This window comes from Alligator mississippiensis, chromosome 5 (assembly GCF_030867095.1).
Source record: "Alligator mississippiensis isolate rAllMis1 chromosome 5, rAllMis1, whole genome shotgun sequence".
In the NCBI taxonomy this organism is placed as follows: Eukaryota; Metazoa; Chordata; order Crocodylia; family Alligatoridae; genus Alligator; species Alligator mississippiensis.
In genome coordinates this window covers 94717547-94738650 of record NC_081828.1, presented here as the reverse complement: position 1 = coordinate 94738650, position 21104 = coordinate 94717547, and the positions used below count along the sequence as shown (strand labels likewise).

At 42.3% G+C, this 21104-nt stretch overlaps 1 protein-coding gene across 7 annotated transcripts in view; it reads left to right on the top strand.

The window, feature by feature from the left end:
• CTNND2 (catenin delta 2) overlaps window positions 1-21104 on the top strand; it is a 1263346-nt gene that overhangs the window by 1195848 nt on the left and 46394 nt on the right. For all 7 annotated transcript variants that reach the window (XM_019483895.2, XM_059728600.1, XM_019483890.2 and 4 more), the window contains 2 exons: window positions 7476-7686; window positions 12333-12417. In XM_019483895.2, coding sequence (XP_019339440.1) covers window positions 7476-7686; window positions 12333-12417 — 296 coding nt within the window. The remainder of the gene's footprint in view (window positions 1-7475; window positions 7687-12332; window positions 12418-21104) is intronic.

Below are 21104 nucleotides of genomic sequence, written 5' to 3'. Positions count from 1 at the left end.
TGGAAGTCACTCATCGTGGTGTCCGGTGACCAGTGGGGTCCCCCAGGGCTCTGTCCTTGGACCCATACCGTTCAACATCTTCATTAACGATGTGGACACTGGAGTCAGAAGCGGACTGGCCAAGTTTGCAGATGACACCAAACTTTGGGGCAAAGCATCCACAACAGAAGACAGGCGGATGATCCAGGCTGACCTGGACAGGCTCAGCAAGTGGGCAGACGAGAATCTGATGGTGTTCAACGCCGATAAATGCAAGGTTCTCCACCTTGGGGAAAAAAAACCTGCAGCATCCTTATAGGCTCGGCAGTGCTATGTTGGCTAGAACTATGGAAGAAAGAGACTTGGGGGTCATCATTGACCGCAAGATGAACATGAGCCTGCAATGCGATGCTGTGGCTAGTAAAGTGACCAAAACGCTGGCTTGCATCCATAGATGCTTCTCAAGCAAATCCCGGGACGTCATTCTCCCCCTGTACTCGGCCTTAGTGAGGCCGCAGCTGGAGTACTGCGTCCAGTTTTGGGCTCCACAATTCAAAAAGGATGTGGAGAAGCTTGGGAGAGTCCAGATAAGAGCCACGCGCATGATCAGAGGTCAGGGAAGCAGACCCTACGATGACAGGCTGAGAGCCCTGGGGCTCTTTAGCCTGGAAAAGTGCAGGCTCAGGGGTGATCTGATGGCCACCTACAAGTTTATCAGGGGTGACCACCAGTATCTGGGGGAACGTTTGTTCACCAGAGCGCCCCAAGGGATGACGAGGTCGAATGGTCACAAACTACTACAAGACCATTTCAGGCTGGACATAAGGAAGAATTTCTTTACTGTCCGAGCCCCCAAGGTCTGGAACAGCCTGCCACTGGAGGTTGTTCAAGCGCCTTCATTGAACACCTTCAAGATGAAACTGGATGCTTATCTTGCTGGGATCCTATGACTCCAGCTGACTTCCTGCCCTTTGGGCGGGGGGCTGGACTCGATGATCTTCCGAGGTCCCTTCCAGCCCTAATGTCTAATGTCTATGAAATACTCTAAAAAAATGCACAAAAACAAAAAACCACACCCTGATTTAGCCCTTGTGCTTAAAATACAGTAGATGGTAATTTGGAAAACATTGCTATTTTTGTAACTACTAGAAGGACAGCAAATTTCTCTCTTTGCTGTACAGAACTACATTGTAAGCATTAGTCTGATCCCACCTTAGACATACAATCAAATCATTTTAGTGACGGAAATCTTACCTTAGAAGAGCAATTTCATTATTTATACTGTCAAGAAAATCCTGTCTTAGAAGCAGCTGCTTTCCTGTGATTTTACCCTGAAGTTAATGTGTAATTTCTCTCTCTACTCCTATACCAATAAAAACTGGGCAAAAAAGTGTGGTTCTTTTCTGTCATGCTGCCAGTTATAGTTAATCAAATTATTTAAATCTTCTTAAAATAAATCAAATCAGTTGCAGGTCTTCTAATGTTTAATGTTACTCCAAAAAAAATCAATATATTTGCAGATCAGAGTAGTTCTATATGACCCCTGCTGAAGATTAATAATGCCATTTATTTTTAGTATCATTCTTTCTTACACAAATTATCCTCTTTTCTCAGTACCTTCCTTTCCTCCCATTGGTTTAGCTGAAAGGAAGACTTTCCCACAGTCAAACATTGTGTATGTCCTGAAATCTCAATTCTGTTACTTTTAGTGTTAGATAAAAGTTTGCTGACAGTAGAAGACACATTTCTTAATACATTTCTATTTGATATGAAACTCTTTAGTTTTTTAAAAAAATGTCAGGTAAATGCTCCACAATTGAAAAATGAAGCCAAGCAAAAGTTAAGGGTGAAAATTTGCTTTGAGTTATATCAATGTAATTCTGGAGTAACAACATTAACTTCAGCAGCATTACTACAGGTTTGCAGAAATTGCCACATAACTAATGATAAACAGGCTGTACCTCCAGTGTAAATTCCCAGTAGTACAATCAAGGTTACATTGGTGAAAAATTGGTATAACTTGAGGAAGATTTGGTCTATAAACCATAGTATGTTAACAGAGCAATTAACAAAAGAGTAGAGAATACTACATATATGCAGTGCAATCAAGTTGTTATGGAAAGTTTGCAACCCAAGTAATTTAGACTAGAGAAATTAACTGTTTCATTACATGACTTATTTCATTTGTTCTGAGCAGCCTTAATATTGCAGTAATGTTGGGAGAAGGTTTTGCATTTACTACTAGTGTGTTTGTAAAGCACTTTGGAATTCTTTGAGACATATAAGGACATGTCTACAGGTGCCAATTTAAGGCACTTGAGCCTGATATAAGGCACATTAAGGGCATGCGTCTACATGTGCGTGCCTTTAATGAGCCTTAAAAATGGTGATTTTAGGCTATTCATGCCTTAAATTTGATACCTGCAAAAGCAGGTATCAGATTTAGGCTTGAATAGCTAAAGCACATCAACGCACATGTAGATGCATTGAGGTGAATTAACACTGTGTATGGACTGAGTTGGGACTAACTTTAGTTCCCTGTCAGCCCATGCACACGGCATTAATGCGTTTTAATGCATGCACGTGTAAACATGAGCCTAAATTGCCTTAATGCGTGTTAATTTTAAGTGCACCTAAATGCACGTGTAAACATGCCCTAAATGTCATTTCATTATCAACTATCTGAAATGTTTCCTGTCCGATATAGTGGATCAGAGACAGGTAACTGACAGTTGTTCATTAATGTTTTCATAGCCATCTCTGGAACCAGCTCTTATGTGTAGGTCTTTTTAATCTCCGCAATGTATTCTTTTAAAATATTTAATAAAGTATTTGCACACGGAAAACAAGCACACATTGTAATGAGATTTGTAATGGTCACTCTTGCTAACATTAAGACTTCTTAAAGAAAATCTCTTTTAAAAATAAAAATAATATTTTTGTACAAAAATGAATAGGTTCTGTCTTGTTTGAACTACTTGAGATCCCTGTTCAGTCATACCTCTAATTAAAAGAGCAGTATTTAAGCTAAAATGCAACAGGGTCAAAATCATTGCTGAGATATGTGTGTGAATGATTCCCTTCAAAGTCAGTAGGATCTACACACACATATCTGGAGTCAGATTTGATCTACGGTGTCTTTGTATTATGAAGCCAGCTGCCCAGCAACCTCAGCATATAGTTTAAATTAAATATTTAATGGATTAAGAAAAAGTTTTCAGAAACAGAATTACCAGTACATCAGCCACTCAGAATGCAGGGGTGCTGGGCCATTACAGGGGTACAATGCTACTTGCTTCCCCTGCTTATATAATTTCCCACTCATTGATTCAATCTGGGTATCTCAAACTGAATTGATTTTGTCTTGATTATGTTACCAGCTCTGTGCAGAGAAGAAGTCCTAGCTGATGAATAGTGAATGGAGCATTACACTGCATCTAGTCTTGTATCTGGAGTGCTTATGATTATACATTATGATTACTAGTGACTTTATGAATATTACTTAACTTTATGAATATTAGTTTTATTGTTTGCATACCATCCTGTAACTCTGAGATGTAGGTGTCCAGCTTGAAAAACTCTTAAGTTTCTATAAAAAAAAAAAAATTGTATTTACACATACATCTGTATGGGGTAAATATAAATATGCTTGCTGTTGTGGTGCAGTGATTCTGAATAGCAGATATTTTCATACCTAATGTTAAGGAATTATTGGCTGCTGAAGACAGGGTAGCAGAAGACATAAAATCATGATCTGGAAAGAAGAGGTGTGTTTAAATCAAGAGCTTACCAGAAGAAGAACAATATTTGACACTCTCCAAGTAGTTGCTACAGAGAAAGGAAAGAGTGTGCTTCTAATCTAAGTGCTTATGAAGTCCTGATCAGTGGTGGTAGCTGTATTAGAGGAGTAAAAAAACTGAAAATATGATTAGTAAACCTTTGCAAATCTACTTTGACAGACAAGCCTAAATAATTCTATTCTGTGATTGATATGTTCAGGGAACTATAACAGATAAAGGAACCATTAAGTGTTTTGTATTATGAGGGTGACACAAATGTGATAATTGTTTTAGTTACTGAAACTACTATTATGGTGGAGGACTAAATACTAATCATCATATACCGTGTTCTGTAGGGCTGTTCTTGCAAGGAAGCTTTCATGCAGGGGAAGGGGGAATGCACTTTATTTATAGGAGTCATTACAGAAAGAGATGCTGTAACAGGGGTCAAGCCTGGGCCGAGTCTTGAGTCAGCCCGCCCAGTCTGTCCTACCATGATTTTGCTGTTCCCATAACTGGTGGAAAATGTTGGAGACTACCCGTTACATGCCCCGGTGCCAGAGGCACTATCCACTGCTCTGAACCTCCCCGACATGGTGGCCTATTCCTCACAGATGGCATCCAAGATGATGCTATGCTTCCTGCCTAAAGCTGGGCCAACTTAGTCCTTCGTCAGGCCTCTTTCACACTTACATTCACACTGCCCTCCTCTCACTAGGGCCTCTTGCACTCCACCCCCTCTCACAGGGTCTCTTTCTCACATTGACAACTTGTTCCGCCCTGCTCCCTCTTGAAGTGGCTCCCATAGGCCTTGGGGTTTCATCTGTATCAAGCCTCAGGTGGTGACATGCAGTCTGTTGGACCTCTCCCATGACCCCTACCTAGGTAGTGGCCAGCCGATCCACCACACAGAGGGTTAACTCCACCCTAGCTCCTCACTTGGCTTCTCATTTCCAACACTTGTTCATCAGGGGGTTGGCCCATGTGCTACCCTTCAGGCTGTCCCACAGCCTGTACTCAACCTTCATCAGGGCCCTCACTACCACCCTGTCTGGGGCTACACATCTATCCCCTCCCTGGGGCCTCTGGAGTCCCATTCCTCTGTGGGGGCTCAGGTAGCCGCAGTCATGCCTGGCCCCCTTATACCCACAGTATTGTGGGGGCTAGGGGTTATTGAGGCATCCCAACCCACTTTTCACCGGGGTGGTGAGCAGTCCTGGTATTTGAGTGGGGCTGCCATGCCACCAGCAGTCCCACCAGGCTTCCCTATCCTGGCAGGCTGCAGTTTTTGGTCATAACCAGGACCAGGAGCCCCCTGCTCTTACTTGCCAGATGTTTCATACAGCAGTTCAGCAAAGTGATGTCTCTGTCTGGCTGCCAGCAGCAAACTGCTGTGTTTGTAAAGCTGGCCTGTGTTTTAAAATGGCCACCGTAAACAGGCATCTGCTGGCTGCCTGACTCAGCCCTTAACGTGGCAAGTACCCAAAGGTGCGCTGCACACACCTCCCTCTTAAAACAAATTCCCAAGGGAAGTGGGGGGTGGCGCTGGAGTGCTTGGCCATCGGGCTGCTGTTTCCCAGCCAGTGCACCACTGTGACAGGGGGCAAGCCCAGGGCTGAGTCTTGAGTCAGCCCGCCCACTTGTTTCTATGAGGCAGTCCGCCCAGTCTCACCTGCCATGACTTTGATGTTCCCATAACTGGTGGAAAATGCGGGAGACTACCCATTACATGCCCCGATGCCAGGGGTGCTATCTACCACTCCAAACGTCCCCTACATGGTGGCCCATGCCTTGCAGATGGCATCTAGGATGACACTATGCTCCCAGCCTAAAGCCGGGCCAACTTAGCCCTTCGTCATGCCACTTTCACATGCAGATGCCTCTAGAAAGGAGGTACTGTACTACATCTAGAACCAGTTACAAAAGTCTATTAATGCAAATGACATTAATGAAATAGTACAGGCAAAACAACAGAACGTTGTGAAGGTAAGTATTAAATTCTAAATTGCAACACCTTGATAACAGAATACTATATAATCTAAAACATCATGCATGCATTTTATTAGCAAGTTATGCTTCCGGTACCAGGAACCTTGTTGCTTGATCAAAAGGAAAGAATTGCTAGGAACTGACAGTATCAGAAAATTAATTTGCTATCTTTTGATTTTACTGTGACAGTACATGGATTTTAGTGTGTGCTGTACAATTAATGAACTGTTCCAAATGACTGGATATAGTTTTACCACAGCAAATAGCATTGAAAAAATATTAATAACAATTATAATAATAGCAATAATTATAATAATTCATTATGGAGAAAAAGGGGAGCAGTTTTCTTCTAACTTCATCTGTGGAAACAAAGAATTCTATTTGTAACATCAGAAGGAAGGCTTTTAAGAAGCCGTTATGATCAGGATTTGCAATGCCATCAAAACAATGTCTCTGATTATGTTTCAGCCCAAAAAGCGATGTGGATTGTTTCAGTTACTGTTTCTCACCTAGCTTTCCTTCTCCTCTTTTGATGATGAGAGATGCTGTCATTGGTAATCATTATGCCCAAGGTCCTGATGCAGCCCCACTGACGTCATTGAGAGTCTTTCCACTAACTTCAGCGAGAACTGGATCCAATCTTCTTGTTGTTCAGCTTGTGTCTTCCTTGGATGAGAGACTAAACTACCCATTTACCCTTACTGGTGATCCCTGCAAAATGGGGTTGAGACACATTACAGAGGCAGTGGGGAGAACTTTGCCTGGGCTATACTTGCTGTATAGCAACAAGGAGAATTAATTTTCTGGGACTTCTAGATATTTCACTCTTTCCAAGCATTAAGTTAATGCAAGCAACTTGTAAAAGATTTCTTTGTTAGCTGAACCATGGGGAAAAATTAAATGGAGAAGCATAATGCCTATTTTTTTCTCATGCCTGAAGTTCAAAATAAACTCCTTTATAAAAAAATTGCTCTTTTTATTACAGAAGATTAAAGTTTTACATGTTAATAATGCATAAGATAAATCCTTTGCCACCTATCAAACTGAATCACAGTTCTGGAGTCTCTCCTCCCTACCACTAATATTCATACAAGTGAAACTTTGAGCAATAGTATTTTAAAGCAATTCTAAAATGCAATGGCATCATTACACTTGTAATAAGCTATAAAATCATAAAAACATGAACATATCCGGTTAATGAACTGTATACAATATACAGGGTGAACTGTATACTATGAAGCCTGCCCTTCAGATAGGATTAACCCTTTCATTCACAAATAATTTGGATGGCTTAACTATCATCCTGCTGTTTGTAACAGCTGTGGTACATTCTATTGCTAGTGCTGCATCAACACAGCTAACAGGTTGTATAAGTACTGTGGTGGGATAAGAAACATGTGGATTTGGCAAGCCCTGCAGGGCTATCAAGCCTTAAGTTTATGTGTATACTTTTCTTTACTTGCCTCCTTTTCCCAAAGGCCTGGTATGACCCATCCCCTAAAGCTCTTACTGATGTTACCAGGGAATATTTGTAAACAACACTCCAATGCCTGAAATCCTCCTTGGACCCATTAAAAAAAAATACAGCTAACAAAAAAATAATATCAAAAGAAGATCAGATTGCACAAAAATGGTACTAATGTTGTCATGAGTATTTTCCCCTTAGTTCTCCTAGTCACCCTTTTTTACCATCTCCTTTGAATTCTCCTTTCATTTTTTTTTTTAAAGGCAAGTATGCTATGCGGGACCTGGTCCATCGACTTCCTGGTGGGAACAACAGCAACAGCTCAGCAAGCAAGGCCATGTCCGATGACACCGTTACTGCCATTTGCTGCACTCTGCATGAAGTCATCACAAAAAACATGGAGAACGCCAAGGCCTTACGGGATGCAGGAGGCATTGAGAAACTGGTTGGCATTTCCAAGAGCAAAGGAGACAAGTATGTTTTGCAAATCACCTCACACCTTTTGGTAACATCTCTGAGAAGTATAGTTAGTTCTGACTGTGTTTGTCTTGCTGCATTATTTAATTTAATGAGAAATCACATGTATTTCATGAGAAATCACATGTATTTAATCACCTTGCCAAATGACAGAAAGGAGGCAGGAAACACCTAGGCCCTGACATGTTTTTGACTTACTGTCACTGGTAATATGCACTGTGCTAGGATCCATATAATTTACAATAACTTCTAACATGAAACCTCTCCAGGAACCCATTATAAATATCAGGTGCTAGACCAAACCATTAGGCCTTTACATTGTGTAAGTGTACACCTGGAGCAACCAGGAAAAAGCCAACTAGACTGTAGCCCACAAAGTCTTTATTTCTCCTTCCCCGTCCAAAATCCTTACTCCCTTTCCGGCTGCAGCGTATTGCTCACCTTACTCTGAGACATTTACCCTGGGTGGTGAATGATGAGGTAGAAAGAAGGTTCCTCCCACTCACTGGCTTATGAGTGCCAATGGGTGTAGAAGTCCCACACAAGCAGGACACTTCTAGAAGCACCTATGAACACTTCTAGAAGTACCTATGTTTTTCCAAAACAAACACTATGAATGAAGAAATCCATGTTTATGTATCTTTTCCCTACAGTAGTTTGGTTAACGGATATATTCTGCAAACCTGCAGAAATATTGTTCCTTTGCATATAGTGGGACCATGTCAGTTTGGAAAATAGAAAAATTTACTCAAATGATAGATCTTTCTACCATTCTGAGCCATCAGAAAGGTAAACCTTTCAGCACAAGGGCTACTGCTGCCTCAGAGCTGAATCCACAGCCAAAGGAAGGATCCACCCACTGCACAGAGTATTGGAGCTACCTGCTGGCCTCTACAATCAATATATGACCAGTGGAACTCAACCCAATTCCATTTCCTGCTGTTAACTCTCTCTCTTTCTCTCCTCACATATCTCAGCTAATACACTCCTGTTGTAGTGACTTATACAGTATTCTGAAATAAGTGACATAAATAGCAGTTTGACAATAAATCTGATTTCACTCTTGGAGGTTCCCCTTATCCAATTGACTCCCATTGGCAATAAAAATGCATTACAATTTTTACTGTAAATAAATTACATGCTAAAATTGGGATTTTGTTACCAACTGAAATGTATTGATGTGAGCTAATGTACTGAGGTGCATCTCCATTTGTCCTCAAGCGAATGTGCCCCCTTTCATTTGGTGTGAATTGTCATTTATCTGTGAATATTAATAGAATGTAAGCCCATCTATTAACACTGTTCACTTGCACACCTGCCTCTGTAGAGATTATTAATATTTCCTAGCATGGGGCTGAGATCAGAACTGGCCTAAGAAGTTAGGCATTTATCTCCCATACCATTTTGGTGTGTGCCTCATTCCATGGGACTCCTTGAAAAATGTTAGGTTTGTAGTATATGGTAATCCAATCTAATGCCTAGTCCAGTTTGTACTGGATAATTTGCACTTTTAAAATGATGACTCCTTTGTGAAGCCCTGAGGCCTAGTAATGAAAAAAATGCTATTTGAGAGCTAGGTATTATTATTGTTATTATTAGTTATTTCATTATAGAACAATAAAATCTTAATCTTAAAAACCATCACCAATTCTCAGCTTAAGCAGGAGTTTCATACCTGTCTTTCAAAAGCATTAGAGTTCTATATCATTGTTTCTGGGTCTTTCATAGAGGTTCCATCATTTGTAATATAAATTATAGGATGCCTTTCTTGCCATTCAGCTACTGAAAGGATATTTGTATTTGCTATTAATGATTAACAGAGAAAGTAACTTTGTCTTGTATTGCAAAGTATCCCTATGTTTGTCCAATGTTGTAAAGGCCAACTGTTACTAGCCTCAAAAGAACCATTTATTGTTGTTTCTATTGTAATTACTGTCATATTAAAAAAATCGGTATATGCTGTGCCTGCTTCCAGCCCAAATCAACAGAAATTAAACAGATCAAAGATTCTGTGGCATGAGAAGGCTATATAAACACTCCTAAACTCTTTAAAAAGTGTTACAGTAGGATTTATAAACATTTTGATGAGTTGAATTCAATTTATCACTTGTTAACTCAGGGCAGTCCAGCTCAACAGCCTGTGGGCCACATGTGGCCTGCTTGGGGTTAATTTGCAGCTTTCAGTCTCCCATCAAGCTACCATCCCCACCTCAACCTGCTCCCTCCCCCCATATAACTCTGGCTGTACTATCAGCCATGTTCCTTGAGCTACCCCACCGTTGCCTGTTTTCCACTTCCTGTCTTCACCCGTGGGGTGAAGTGGGGTAGGCAGCATAGAACCAAGGGAGCCTGTGGCATGATGAGCTGGGGCCCTGGGTAGTCTCATGGCACAATCCAGTGCAACAAGGAGGGGAACAGTGCCCACACAAAGTACGGCCCCTGGCTTCCGTGGCCTGCACTGGTGCAGCCTGTATGGCACATGGCCACAAGTTAATTAGAATTTGGACATCTCTATGTTACACCACCATATTCTTTTCTGACTGGCTTATTATAATTTGCATGCACAAAATAAGATTCATTAATAGTTCTCTGGCAATCAGCAGACAGAGTGCATCCTTCATCTTTATGTGAACCCGCTAGTTGTCCCATGATTCTTTGCACAGGGACAAGATAAAATCATGTAAGTGCCAAGAGCATAGGATTAATTCTTCCAGTTTGTCTCAGGCCATACAAGTTATGTACCTCTCCAGTGGTATGGCAGAACTGATCCCAATCCCAGATGTGATTAGCCCAACTCAGAGCTTCCCATTGTTCCTGGTACCCCTCACTACCAACAGCATTACTGACACTATCGGCCTACACTTGCAGATAGAGCTGGGTAAATAATGAAAACAACTATGCTTGAAAATGTTCAGCACATTCTTATCTATGAATTACTCAGGTATCATTATACATGGGGTGAATAATGAAAAAAAATCACCCAATAATTTACTGAGAATGTATTGTGTAAATTAATTGAATAAAATATGTAATTAATATTATTTTACTAGCTCAACTGCCAGTGTATCTAGGACCGTCACTTGTGCTTTTTCCTGAGGGAAACATGAAACACGTGAATAACTGCTCCCCAGTTCCACCTAACCACGCAGTTTTGCTTGGGGCTCTGCCACTTAGTTTTTGCTGAGGGGACAGGATTAACTACATGATGTGGATGATGAACACAGTCACATTTTACTTCAATGAGCATGTCTACACAAGATATTTACCGTGGAGTTGCCTAATTAGCTCTGCAGTAAATCTCTCAGCATCTACATGTGCAGTGCTATTAGGGAAAAGTAAACTAATGAACTTGGCTACAGCATAGTACTTGTAAATGACAAGTACTATCCTGTGGCAGAGTTTTTTTACTTTATAGCAATGCATGAGTAGACACTGACAGATCTGGCTGGGGCATGAGGCTGCTTTAATGCGGGGGCTGCCTGCCAGCTAGCACGGCATTGGAGCACCCTCATGCCCTCCAGCTATACCTTCTGCAGCACGTTGAGCTGGGTCAGAACAGCCCTGAGCTGGCAGGCAGATGCCCCAGACCTTCTGCCAGCATGGGCTGCTCTGACCCAGCTCAATGTGCTGCGGTCCCAGGCTCACATTCAGCTGTGATGCCTGTAAGTAATAAGCTCCAGTGTGATATGCACCAGAGTTTATTGTTGCACATTATGAATCTATGAATTAATAGCACATGTAGATGCACCCAGTGTTGCCTTCCCTGCCCCTTCTTCATTGAGTGTGTCTTCTGCTCCTTTCCAAACAGTCTATGCTGAGAGGAACATAAAATATGGCTCTTATTCCCTGAAAAATATTCTCTTCTGGGAAAAGAATTCTGGATGGGTGTCTGTTTGACACTCTTCAACTAATGCCCATGAATATAGGTTTAGGATGCAGTCATTAATCAGTTACTATAGTCAATGCTTTCAATATGTAAGGCCAAATTTGGATTCCATGGGAAGCTCATTGACTCCTAATGCATTTGACTGTATATTTTATTCCTTTTTTGGCCTTCTGGGTCCTTTGTCTTATTTGCAGCTCTGTATACACACTTGCCTGGAATATTTATTCTAGCCATCTGGTAGATCGCACTTGGAGCTGTGCTCTCATCAGGCATTTAACGTAAAGTCTTCTAGTCCGTGGTCAGCAAAACCAAGCCCTGTACTCTTGTCCTTCATGCCAAAATGCACAGACTTGCAGCCAACCCACCTCTCCGTACACAATTTACTCACAGTTTTCATGCAGTATTTTCCCTCATGGCCCACCTAGCAGTTCGCAAGTTCAGCAGCAGAGCTCCATCTCAACTATATTCTCCTGTATGTCTCTTCTCAACAGGACCCCCACCTCCTCATTCAGTGCCCAGTTGAAATGTACATTTCTTTTTGCTTCCTTTCCATTCACTTACTACCATGGAGCTGAGGCATGTACTTGTCAGTCAAAAGAATATTACTCCACAAACCACTGAACAAAAAGCTCTCCCAGGATATTGACAAGGCTGATGAACAGTGGAACTTTGATCCTGTGTAATTTACTCACAAATCAACATTAATTGAATCTGGGATTTAACTGTTTCTTTCCTATTCTTTTTTTTCATCCAACAGGCACTCACCAAAAGTGGTGAAAGCAGCATCTCAGGTCCTAAATAGCATGTGGCAGTACAGAGACCTGAGAAGTCTCTACAAGAAGGTAAGAAATTTTCAGATTTAACGTCTTCTGTATGCTTACCAACTGGGGGAATCAGGGGGAGGGTGAAGCACCGAACAACTATATTACTTGAACTGGAAATGATCCCAGACTTTGACATGTGAATTTCAGAATCCCCAAAATGTTTAGATCTGGGGCTCTTTTTTGTTCCTATCCATAATTTCAATTCACTATGTAAAAATGGCCTATTAAAAACACTTTTTTTTGTGTCTGAGGGAGGGTCTTTGTTAATGGATTTTAGTTCTAACGAAAGGTGCTGGAGTTGGTAGCATGGAATAGTGAAGTTTTGTGTTCACAGAACAAGTATAGCATACTGAACAAGTGCAGCACAGATAGTGGTAGAGCAGGCTGTCCCCAGCCCACCTTACCCACCAGTACATGTCAACCTTATCTTGAAGGAACCACCACAGGGCTATGTGCATGTCAGATGCCCTGCTCCTTCAGTTCCTGGCCCCTCAGCAAGATGTGATATGGATGTATGACATCACATTTAATATCATATTTTATAACAAACGATTTAAAATAAATTTCTAATATATGCGTCAGGAGCAATACAGCAAGTCTTAGTATAGAATATATATAAATGGCATTGCTGCAGAGTATAAATGCACATGTAATTAGTCTCAGACTACTTCCTGGTACACAGGATTTTATATCCAAAAGTCACCACCACAATTGATCCTCTTTGACACCTTTATTTGGAGTCTCAGCAGAAGGACCACAGATTTGATGGGAATGCAAATTCAGTTCCCAGTTGAGATCAGGCTATACTAATGGTGGTGTGTGCAGAAATTCATTGCCTGTGCTGTATATGTACTGTAGATCAGGAGAGTAAATTTGGGTAACCCCTTTGCATCCAAACTCAGACCTGTTCAAACTGGGGCTTGAAATGGTATGCTTAAGGCCCTGTCTATAACTACTGAAAAGCCAGTGAACCGGCCTACCCTACTGCGGACTACAAGCAGCCATAACTTCCTCCCTCCCACAACCTCCATGAGGCAGCCCACAAAGACATCTGAAAGACATCTCAAATTATTTGGGAAATGGGTGCAGCTACAGTAGGGTCCTTCTGATGGGAGAGCACAGCTTGCATGTTTGGATAAGCTGCTTGTCTGCATATGGTGAGGGGCCCCATGGAGGCAGAAATTTGTTGCACTTGAAGCTCCAAATGTACTTGGCGCTGGCTGGTTTCCAAGCCTTCAAACCAGTTTGCAGGATTCATGTTGGTAAACTATTAATGAGTCAATCCCTGCAGAATACATAAAGTACGAAAATGGAAATTATTTACTTAATCTGATACCTTTCCCAAGCACTGAGGTAATTTAACAAAACAATTATTGATTCATTGTATGCTGCTACAACATGCTACCAACCATTCTAATCATGCAATTTCTGTTTGATAAAATGGGTATAAAAATATCTTAAATGCATCTGTTTGTTAACAGACATGTATGTATTCTTAATACTCAAATCAGTACACAATATAAAAGAGATTTTTAAGGGGATGAAGAAGTCAATTGTTTTGTAACAGGAGGTACTTACATTAGTACATCTCTAAAGACTGAATACTTAGATGTAACCTAGGATGGATGCCTGTGGAATTAGCTTCCTTTCATAAGAACTGAAAAAAAATGTTGTTAAGACAAGGTAGTTCCCAAGGTCACACAAAGAACAAATTTAGTCACATGATATCAATTTAAATTGTCAATATAATATTTTTCCCATTAAAGCATCTGTATCAGCAGAAATGAATGGCTGCAGCTTACCCGGCTAAATGACATCAGCACTTTATGATATTAGAGACTCACCAAGGCCTTTCTGAAAGTGCACTAAATCCAAAGATTCAGGCAACAGAAATTCATTTGCATGTCCTATAGATAGATAGATAGATAGATAGATAGATAGATAGATAGATAGATAGATAGATATTATTATTTTAAGATGCACTGCTGTGTTAGAGAGCCTGAAGTAGAGGCATGACTCTATTTTGTGACTGAGATGAAATCCAGGTGTAATGTTGACATTAAGGTACTAAATCTGTACTGGCCTTGTTGCTTGAGGGATGGTATGTCCAAACTGTTTACAAAAATAATACCTTATTGGAATGGCAGGTGTTTACAGTATACTAAATAGGGGGAATGTGAAGTATTATCCTTCACATTATTGCAATAAACAGAACAGTGATTAGTGATAGTTAGCATAAAAGTAGCTAATATATTTAACCCAATGAGTTATCCATGTTGGAAAAACAGGAAACTTTTTTCCACATTCTTCTAATGCTGCTTAATATTACAAGCTTCATTTGTGCTGTCTAGCAGAATTCACACTTCAAGGCCCCAGTGGCAGAAAATCCATCAAGAGATGAATAGCAGAGGATTGTAAAGGCCTGTAATCTCCACTGTGCTGGAGAACCAGGAACTAGCAAGCATGGCCCAACAAGTGAGTAGGACTGGATGAAGAGATTTGCTATCTCCATCTCTCCCTGGCAGCCTGTCTCTGAGACCCCATAGATTACTGGCTGTAAACTAAAGAAACTGCCCACTACAGAAAGCCTAGTATAACCACCTGCTTTCCCCCATAAAAGAGTGGCTTTTCTCCAGCATTGCTCTCACAACAGCTGTGTGGGTGATGCAGACTGCAACCTCTGCTCAGTTAGAAACAAAGAAAGCATGTTGGCTTTAACTACAGCTGCATCTGTATTCACACCTAGCCCTGCCACGGGCCTCAATCCATGTGCTTCTGGCAGTTTTGGCTCTGCTACAGTAGCTATGTCACTAGGGTACAAAGTGCACCCTGAAAGTACCTACACTTCTGAAAAGCAGCCATGGCCGTTGCTAGAAAGCTCAAGAGTATCTAAACGTACTTGCTGTATAGCAAAAAAGCCTTCCTTCGCTTGATAGAGGTGGTTCACTCTGCCAGCAGACCAAGGGGTCTGCCATCAGTAGGGTTTTGAATATAAACACTCACAGTGCCCACTCACAACAGAGCATTGTCATGTAGACTAGGCTAAAGAGGATAGCATTAACATATATACACTGAACTCAGGGTAAAGCAACTTTAAAGGCAACCAATAGCCTTTTGCTACAAAAGAGGTAGTTTTCTGCTTAAAGGGTACCAGAATTGTAATCCAGTGGTATTCAATTAACATAGGAGATTGCCTAAAAGAGTTACACAGGTTTCACTGCACATCTCATTAGTTGGCAAAAGCTTCCTGTTTCTTTGTGCCATTAGATACCAAAAACCGTAGCAACAACTGCATTTTCTCACTTACTATATGAGAGCCCCTCACTGATGAGATTAGGACAAATGCTCCCTCTGTGCATCTGTGCATTTTGCTGGAACATGAAGAGCAGGTTATGCTGAAAGCAGATAAGAATTTACAGCTCTAGTTTTCTGTTCAGGAAAAAGTAAAAACTTTACAGGAGAAGGAAAGGGGCTGGTTGAATAGAGAAATATTTAGGGATAAAAAAGCAGCAACAGGGACAGGAGACTGATTTTGCTCACAGTAAGGCTTTTCAGAGAAGTTAAATCTAGCCCAGGAGTTTTGTATCACCAAGGAGGGTAGAAGAGATGAAAGAACCCAAAACTGGGAGCAGTGGAGCTCAGACAGCTAGGAACTCATATTCTTCTCATGAGTTTCTGCACAGCCCCTTGAAGTCAATGAAGAAGCACCTTCTGAATTCAGCAGCCTCTTTGGTTGGCAGAATTTTTTGTTTCTGGCCCTTTGCACCTTAGACTAAATCAGCCTGCAGAAGAACCAGCATCTAAGCCTTTCTGGGGCATAATGCTTACTTATAAGTGGCTAATAAACAAAAAGCTTCACTTGACTTTGAGTCTTTTGGATTTTCTTCTGATGTAGGTTCCAGTTTTATACAGAAAATGTTCCTGATAAGTGAACCTGCCTGGCTCAGGGGGTTGGTAGAAAGATTTTAAACTTGTCACACCCTGGAGATTATTTCATTTTCTTTTGAAAATTAATGGTCTCAGTCCTTAAGCAGAAAAAAGCTTTCTCACCATTGTCATGGTATACTGTGTTTCTTGAGATACTGCCTTCAAGGAAAGAATCTACCCGCGCACACTGCATGTTACACCATTATGGTTAGCAAACCTGTCAGAGAGTCCAGAAATGAAAAGGGCACAGTGTGTGAACTGCATATTAGAATTCAGATTCAAGTGTGAGGTGACACTGCCTGCTACACATTGGCACCCTTGTTCTGATGATAAATAGAGGACTTCACTTTTCAGAGCACTTAATCCAGCATTATCTTAACAAACAAGCCAGGCAAGAAATGTTATGTCATTCCAGCTGTTGTAATAAAAATAAACAAATTATGATGTAATTATGCACCCAGTCTTGAAGTAAAGGGTTCCAGCTTCCATGTCCACTGTGAGAGTTCTGCTCTCCCTAATGCCCACAGACATCTGCTTTTGTTTTATGAAAAGTTATGACTCAGCTGCTTCGATCCAGCTGGCTGATATTCAACTTCCTCTGTTGTTCTTGCCTTTGATAGTGCCTTGGAAAACAAGGTAGACAGAGCAAATGATCAACTATATATCAGCACAAGGCAGAGTGATATAAAAAAGTGAAAAGCACTTTCTTTCTTAAAGGACTTTCTTTCAGGTCTCAGTTTTTACTAGAAAGATGAAGTCTCATTTGGTAATACTACCCTGAACTGTAAGTAGGGACCACTGTAATTCAGGATCGGGGGGAAGCAAGCTCCCTACAGGCTCGCTGGAGCCAATTTCAAGCACTTTTCAGGGTGGGCTCTCCCATGCCTCTGATTGGCTGAGGGAGCCCACCATGGGGCTAATTCCCGTTGAAGAGCAGCACATAGACTGTTCTTCAGTGTTTTAAGAAAATAAAGCTCACCACCTATTAAACAACAACTTTTAAGAAAAGCTCACCACTTAGAATTCTTAATGAAACCATGATAAATAAACCTTATCAAACAGCAACTTCATTGAGTGCTAACTTTGATGGAATGCTGACCCTCAAGCAAAGTCCCTTTCTCTACACTGCAGGGCAGAGCAGGGCTTGGGAGACCTGTGTTGGGTGCCTACCCCCACAGCCAGGTGTGGGGCACATGGTGCCCCCCAATACAGAGGCTTCCCCCCACCTGGCATGGATCTCCCGAGCCCTGCTGTCCCCTGCTGCACAGAGAAGGGGAGGGGAAATTCCCTTCTGCTCCTGTGAAGCAGCAAAACAAGGCAGGGCTTGGGAGAGTCATGCTGGGTAGGGGGAAGCCCCTGCAGTGTGGGCACTCTGTACCCCATGCCTGGCTCTGGGGGCAGGCACCCAGCATGCCTATGCCTGCAGCCCCTAGGGCAGTAGGTACCTACCTGCTCCACTCTGGGCAGGGTTTTTAAACTCCATCCCAAAGTGGGGAATCAAACAACCTGACTGGCTGAACCCTGGCAGGGGCTCAGCCTGTACTGGGCTGACCCTGGAAACATGTGGGGCTTCCAAAGTGTTTCTGGAGCTCTGCTGCCTTTCTCCTTCATGTTTCAAGTACATTTTTTTAAAAGAAAAAGTTCCTGGCCTTCCCTCTTCCCTGAAGTTTCAAGCCATTTCCTGCCAAATCACTATTTTCTAGGGCTTTGAGAGAAACACTACATTTCAGGCTTTCCCCTGAAATCCCCTGAAGCCTAAATTACAGTGGTCCCTAAATATAGGTCTTTCTTTTCCTTCTGGGTCTTCAGAGGAACAGAGGTCCTTCTGGGTCTTACTCTAAAAAAAAATTAATTGCAGAAAATGCAGTGTCTTCTTACTGCAAAAAAAACCAGCTGTATATACTGGGATAAAGTAATATGAGTGTCACTTGCAAATCAAACAAAGTATTTCTTCCACTCTATTCAGCACTGTTGAGGCCTCACCTGGACTACTGTGGTCAGTTTTGGACCTGACTCTTCAAGAAAGATATGGACAGATTGGAAAGAGTCCAGTGCAGAGCAACACAAATGATTAGGGCTAGAGACAGGCATTACACATAAACTGGATTAAGTGATCAGAATCTGGTTTAAACCTATAACAGAAGAAATGTTCAATGTGCATAAACCAGTTTGAAAATGGCTGAAACCAGTTTGAGATAAACCTGGTTGAATGTAGTATCACACTTAACTAATTTGGCTCAAACTGGTTTATGCAACATCTGTCCCAGACCCCTTATTGATTTAAAAAAAAAACAGACTCCCCCAGCATCCCGGCATGCTCTCTGGGCTGAGCAAGGCTCTCTGCTCCACAACAGGGCTGGCTCCTCTCCTTTGCTTCCTGGCTCTGAGCTCTGGCAGAGACTTACAGGCACAGAGCATCTACCTGGCTTCTCCCTGCTAAGCAGGTATTATTTTCACACCCCCCCCGCCCCCACACTTTTTTGCAAACACCTCAACATTAGCTAACAGACCATGTGCTGGCTACAGTCTATGCTGTGAGAGATGACAAAGGCAGACAGGCTTTTTGGAGCTAATCAACAGGAAGCTTAATGTCCTTCCTTGGAAAAGCTGTTTAAGAATAGCTTGAACTAATGAAGAGAGGCTTTGTTTTCTTAATGGGTTGATGGGGTGATAAACATCCCCTGCTGGGTTGCTCAGGAGTGGAGGGAACATCAGAGTGTCCTGCTGGGGCCTGGCCATGCCCCCCTCAGCCCAGCCTTGTGTTAGGGAAGGGAGCGCTGCTCTAGTGCCCCCCAGCTTCTAGCCTGAGCCACTGAAGGCATATGCCTGAATTTTTTCAGTCCAGAGGGGATGTCGGTACAGTTACAAACTGGTTTAGCCTAGCCAGGTTAGACTAACCTGCAAAGATTGAATCAATTCAGGCTCAGGCTTTTTAAATGTCTGTCTCTAGCCTAGGGGCCTGGGTAGCAAGATTAACAAAGAAGGGCTGAACATTCTAGAGTTATTTAGAAGCAAAGACTGGAGAAGCAAAGACAGAGGAGATTTGATAATAGTCTTCAGACACCTGGACTAGGGACAGAAATTACACATAAATTGATATAAGCAATTGGAAACCAGTTCAAATTTGTAGCATAACAGAAGCTCAGTGTATATAAACCACTTTCCAAATGACCGAAACTGGTTTAAGATAAACCTGAATGGATGTAATATGAAACTTAGCTGACTTAGGTTAAATCAGTTTATTGAACTTCTGTCCAAAACCACTCAGGATTCAAGGTAATTCACAATTCCCCAACATCCCAGGTGGTGCTTTGCACCTTCCCCACAAACCCCAGCCCCCTCACAAGGTGGGTGGGGTAGCCCTGGCCCAATCTGTCTGCTCCAGCCCTGTGAGGAGACATGGTCTAGCACCTCCCAGCTTTAGCCTGGGCCACTGCAGGCATGTGGCTGCATTTCTGGAATCAAAAGTGAATGTCTGTTCACTTGTTTATTGGTTTAGTCTATGCAGCTTAGTCTAACCTACAAAGATTGAATTGATTCAGCCTTGAGATTTTTGACTAGACAATGAAGGGTTATTTGCCCTGGAGGGTTATTATTAGGGATGTGCAAAACGGGCTGTATTTGATTCAGATTCGGCCCAAATCAGGGACAGCGATTTGATTCATTGATTTGGATCACTGTCCCCAATTTGATTCAGCCAAATCCAAATCTGAAGATTCGATACTAGTGATTCATCCATAGACACAGCTTTAAATGTTTTTTCTACATACCATGAGGTACCAGGCACAACTTGTGAACACTTCGATGCTAGGATGGATGGAGTGTCCCACAGGAGTACAAGGTGGGGGGGTTCCCGCATGTTCAGCAGTGAACCTGGAAGTGGACTGGAAGTACTCCCACTCCGCTTCTAGGTCTGCTGGGGAGTGAACAGGGCCCCCTCCCCTGTATCCCCCTGGCTCAGCAGTTGGCTGTGGGGGGACCCTGGGTGCCCCCCAGACCCAGGAGGCAGCAGTTGCTGAGCCACGGGGGGGGGGAGGGGGGGCCAGCACACTCCCTGGTGGGCCCGGAAGTAGACCAGAAGTGCTTCTGGTCCACTTCAGGGTCTACTGCTGAGCCCGCTGGGGACCCCACTATGCTCCTGTGGGACACTCCATCTGTCCCACCACTGCAGCATTCATGAGCTGCCTGGTACGTTGAGGTATGTAGAAAAAACATTTAAAGCTGCATTATATCTGAATCGCTGAATCTTTCTGAATCTCTCCGAATCAATTCGGAGGGTTCCAATTCAAGTTGGAGATATTAAAGGGTCTCCTGATTCAATTCAGATTTGGCCACCAAATCGGGCTGCATCTCCACCAAATCGAATCAGGGACCGAAGCTTCTCACAGCCCTAATTATTATAGAGAGGATGGAGATGGGCTTTTCTCTGTGGCTGTAGGAGACAGGAGTAGGAGCAATGGCCTCAAGCTGAGGGAGGGGAAATTTAGGTTGGAGATAGGAGGAACTTTCTGACTGTGAGGGTTGTCAAGCAATGGAATGGGCTACCTAAAGAAATTATGGAATCTTCATCCTTGGAAAGTTTCAAGAGCCAGTTTAACACTTGGCTGGGATAGTTTAGTCAGGGATGATCCTGCCTTGAGTAGGGGGTTAGGCTAGATGAACTTGAAAGGTCCTTCCAGTCCTGTATAAAAGGAGTTTGCAGGAATCCATGTTGTTATACTTTAAGAATATACCTAATTCTCAGTAGCTAAAAATTCTCATCATAATCAGGAGAAAAA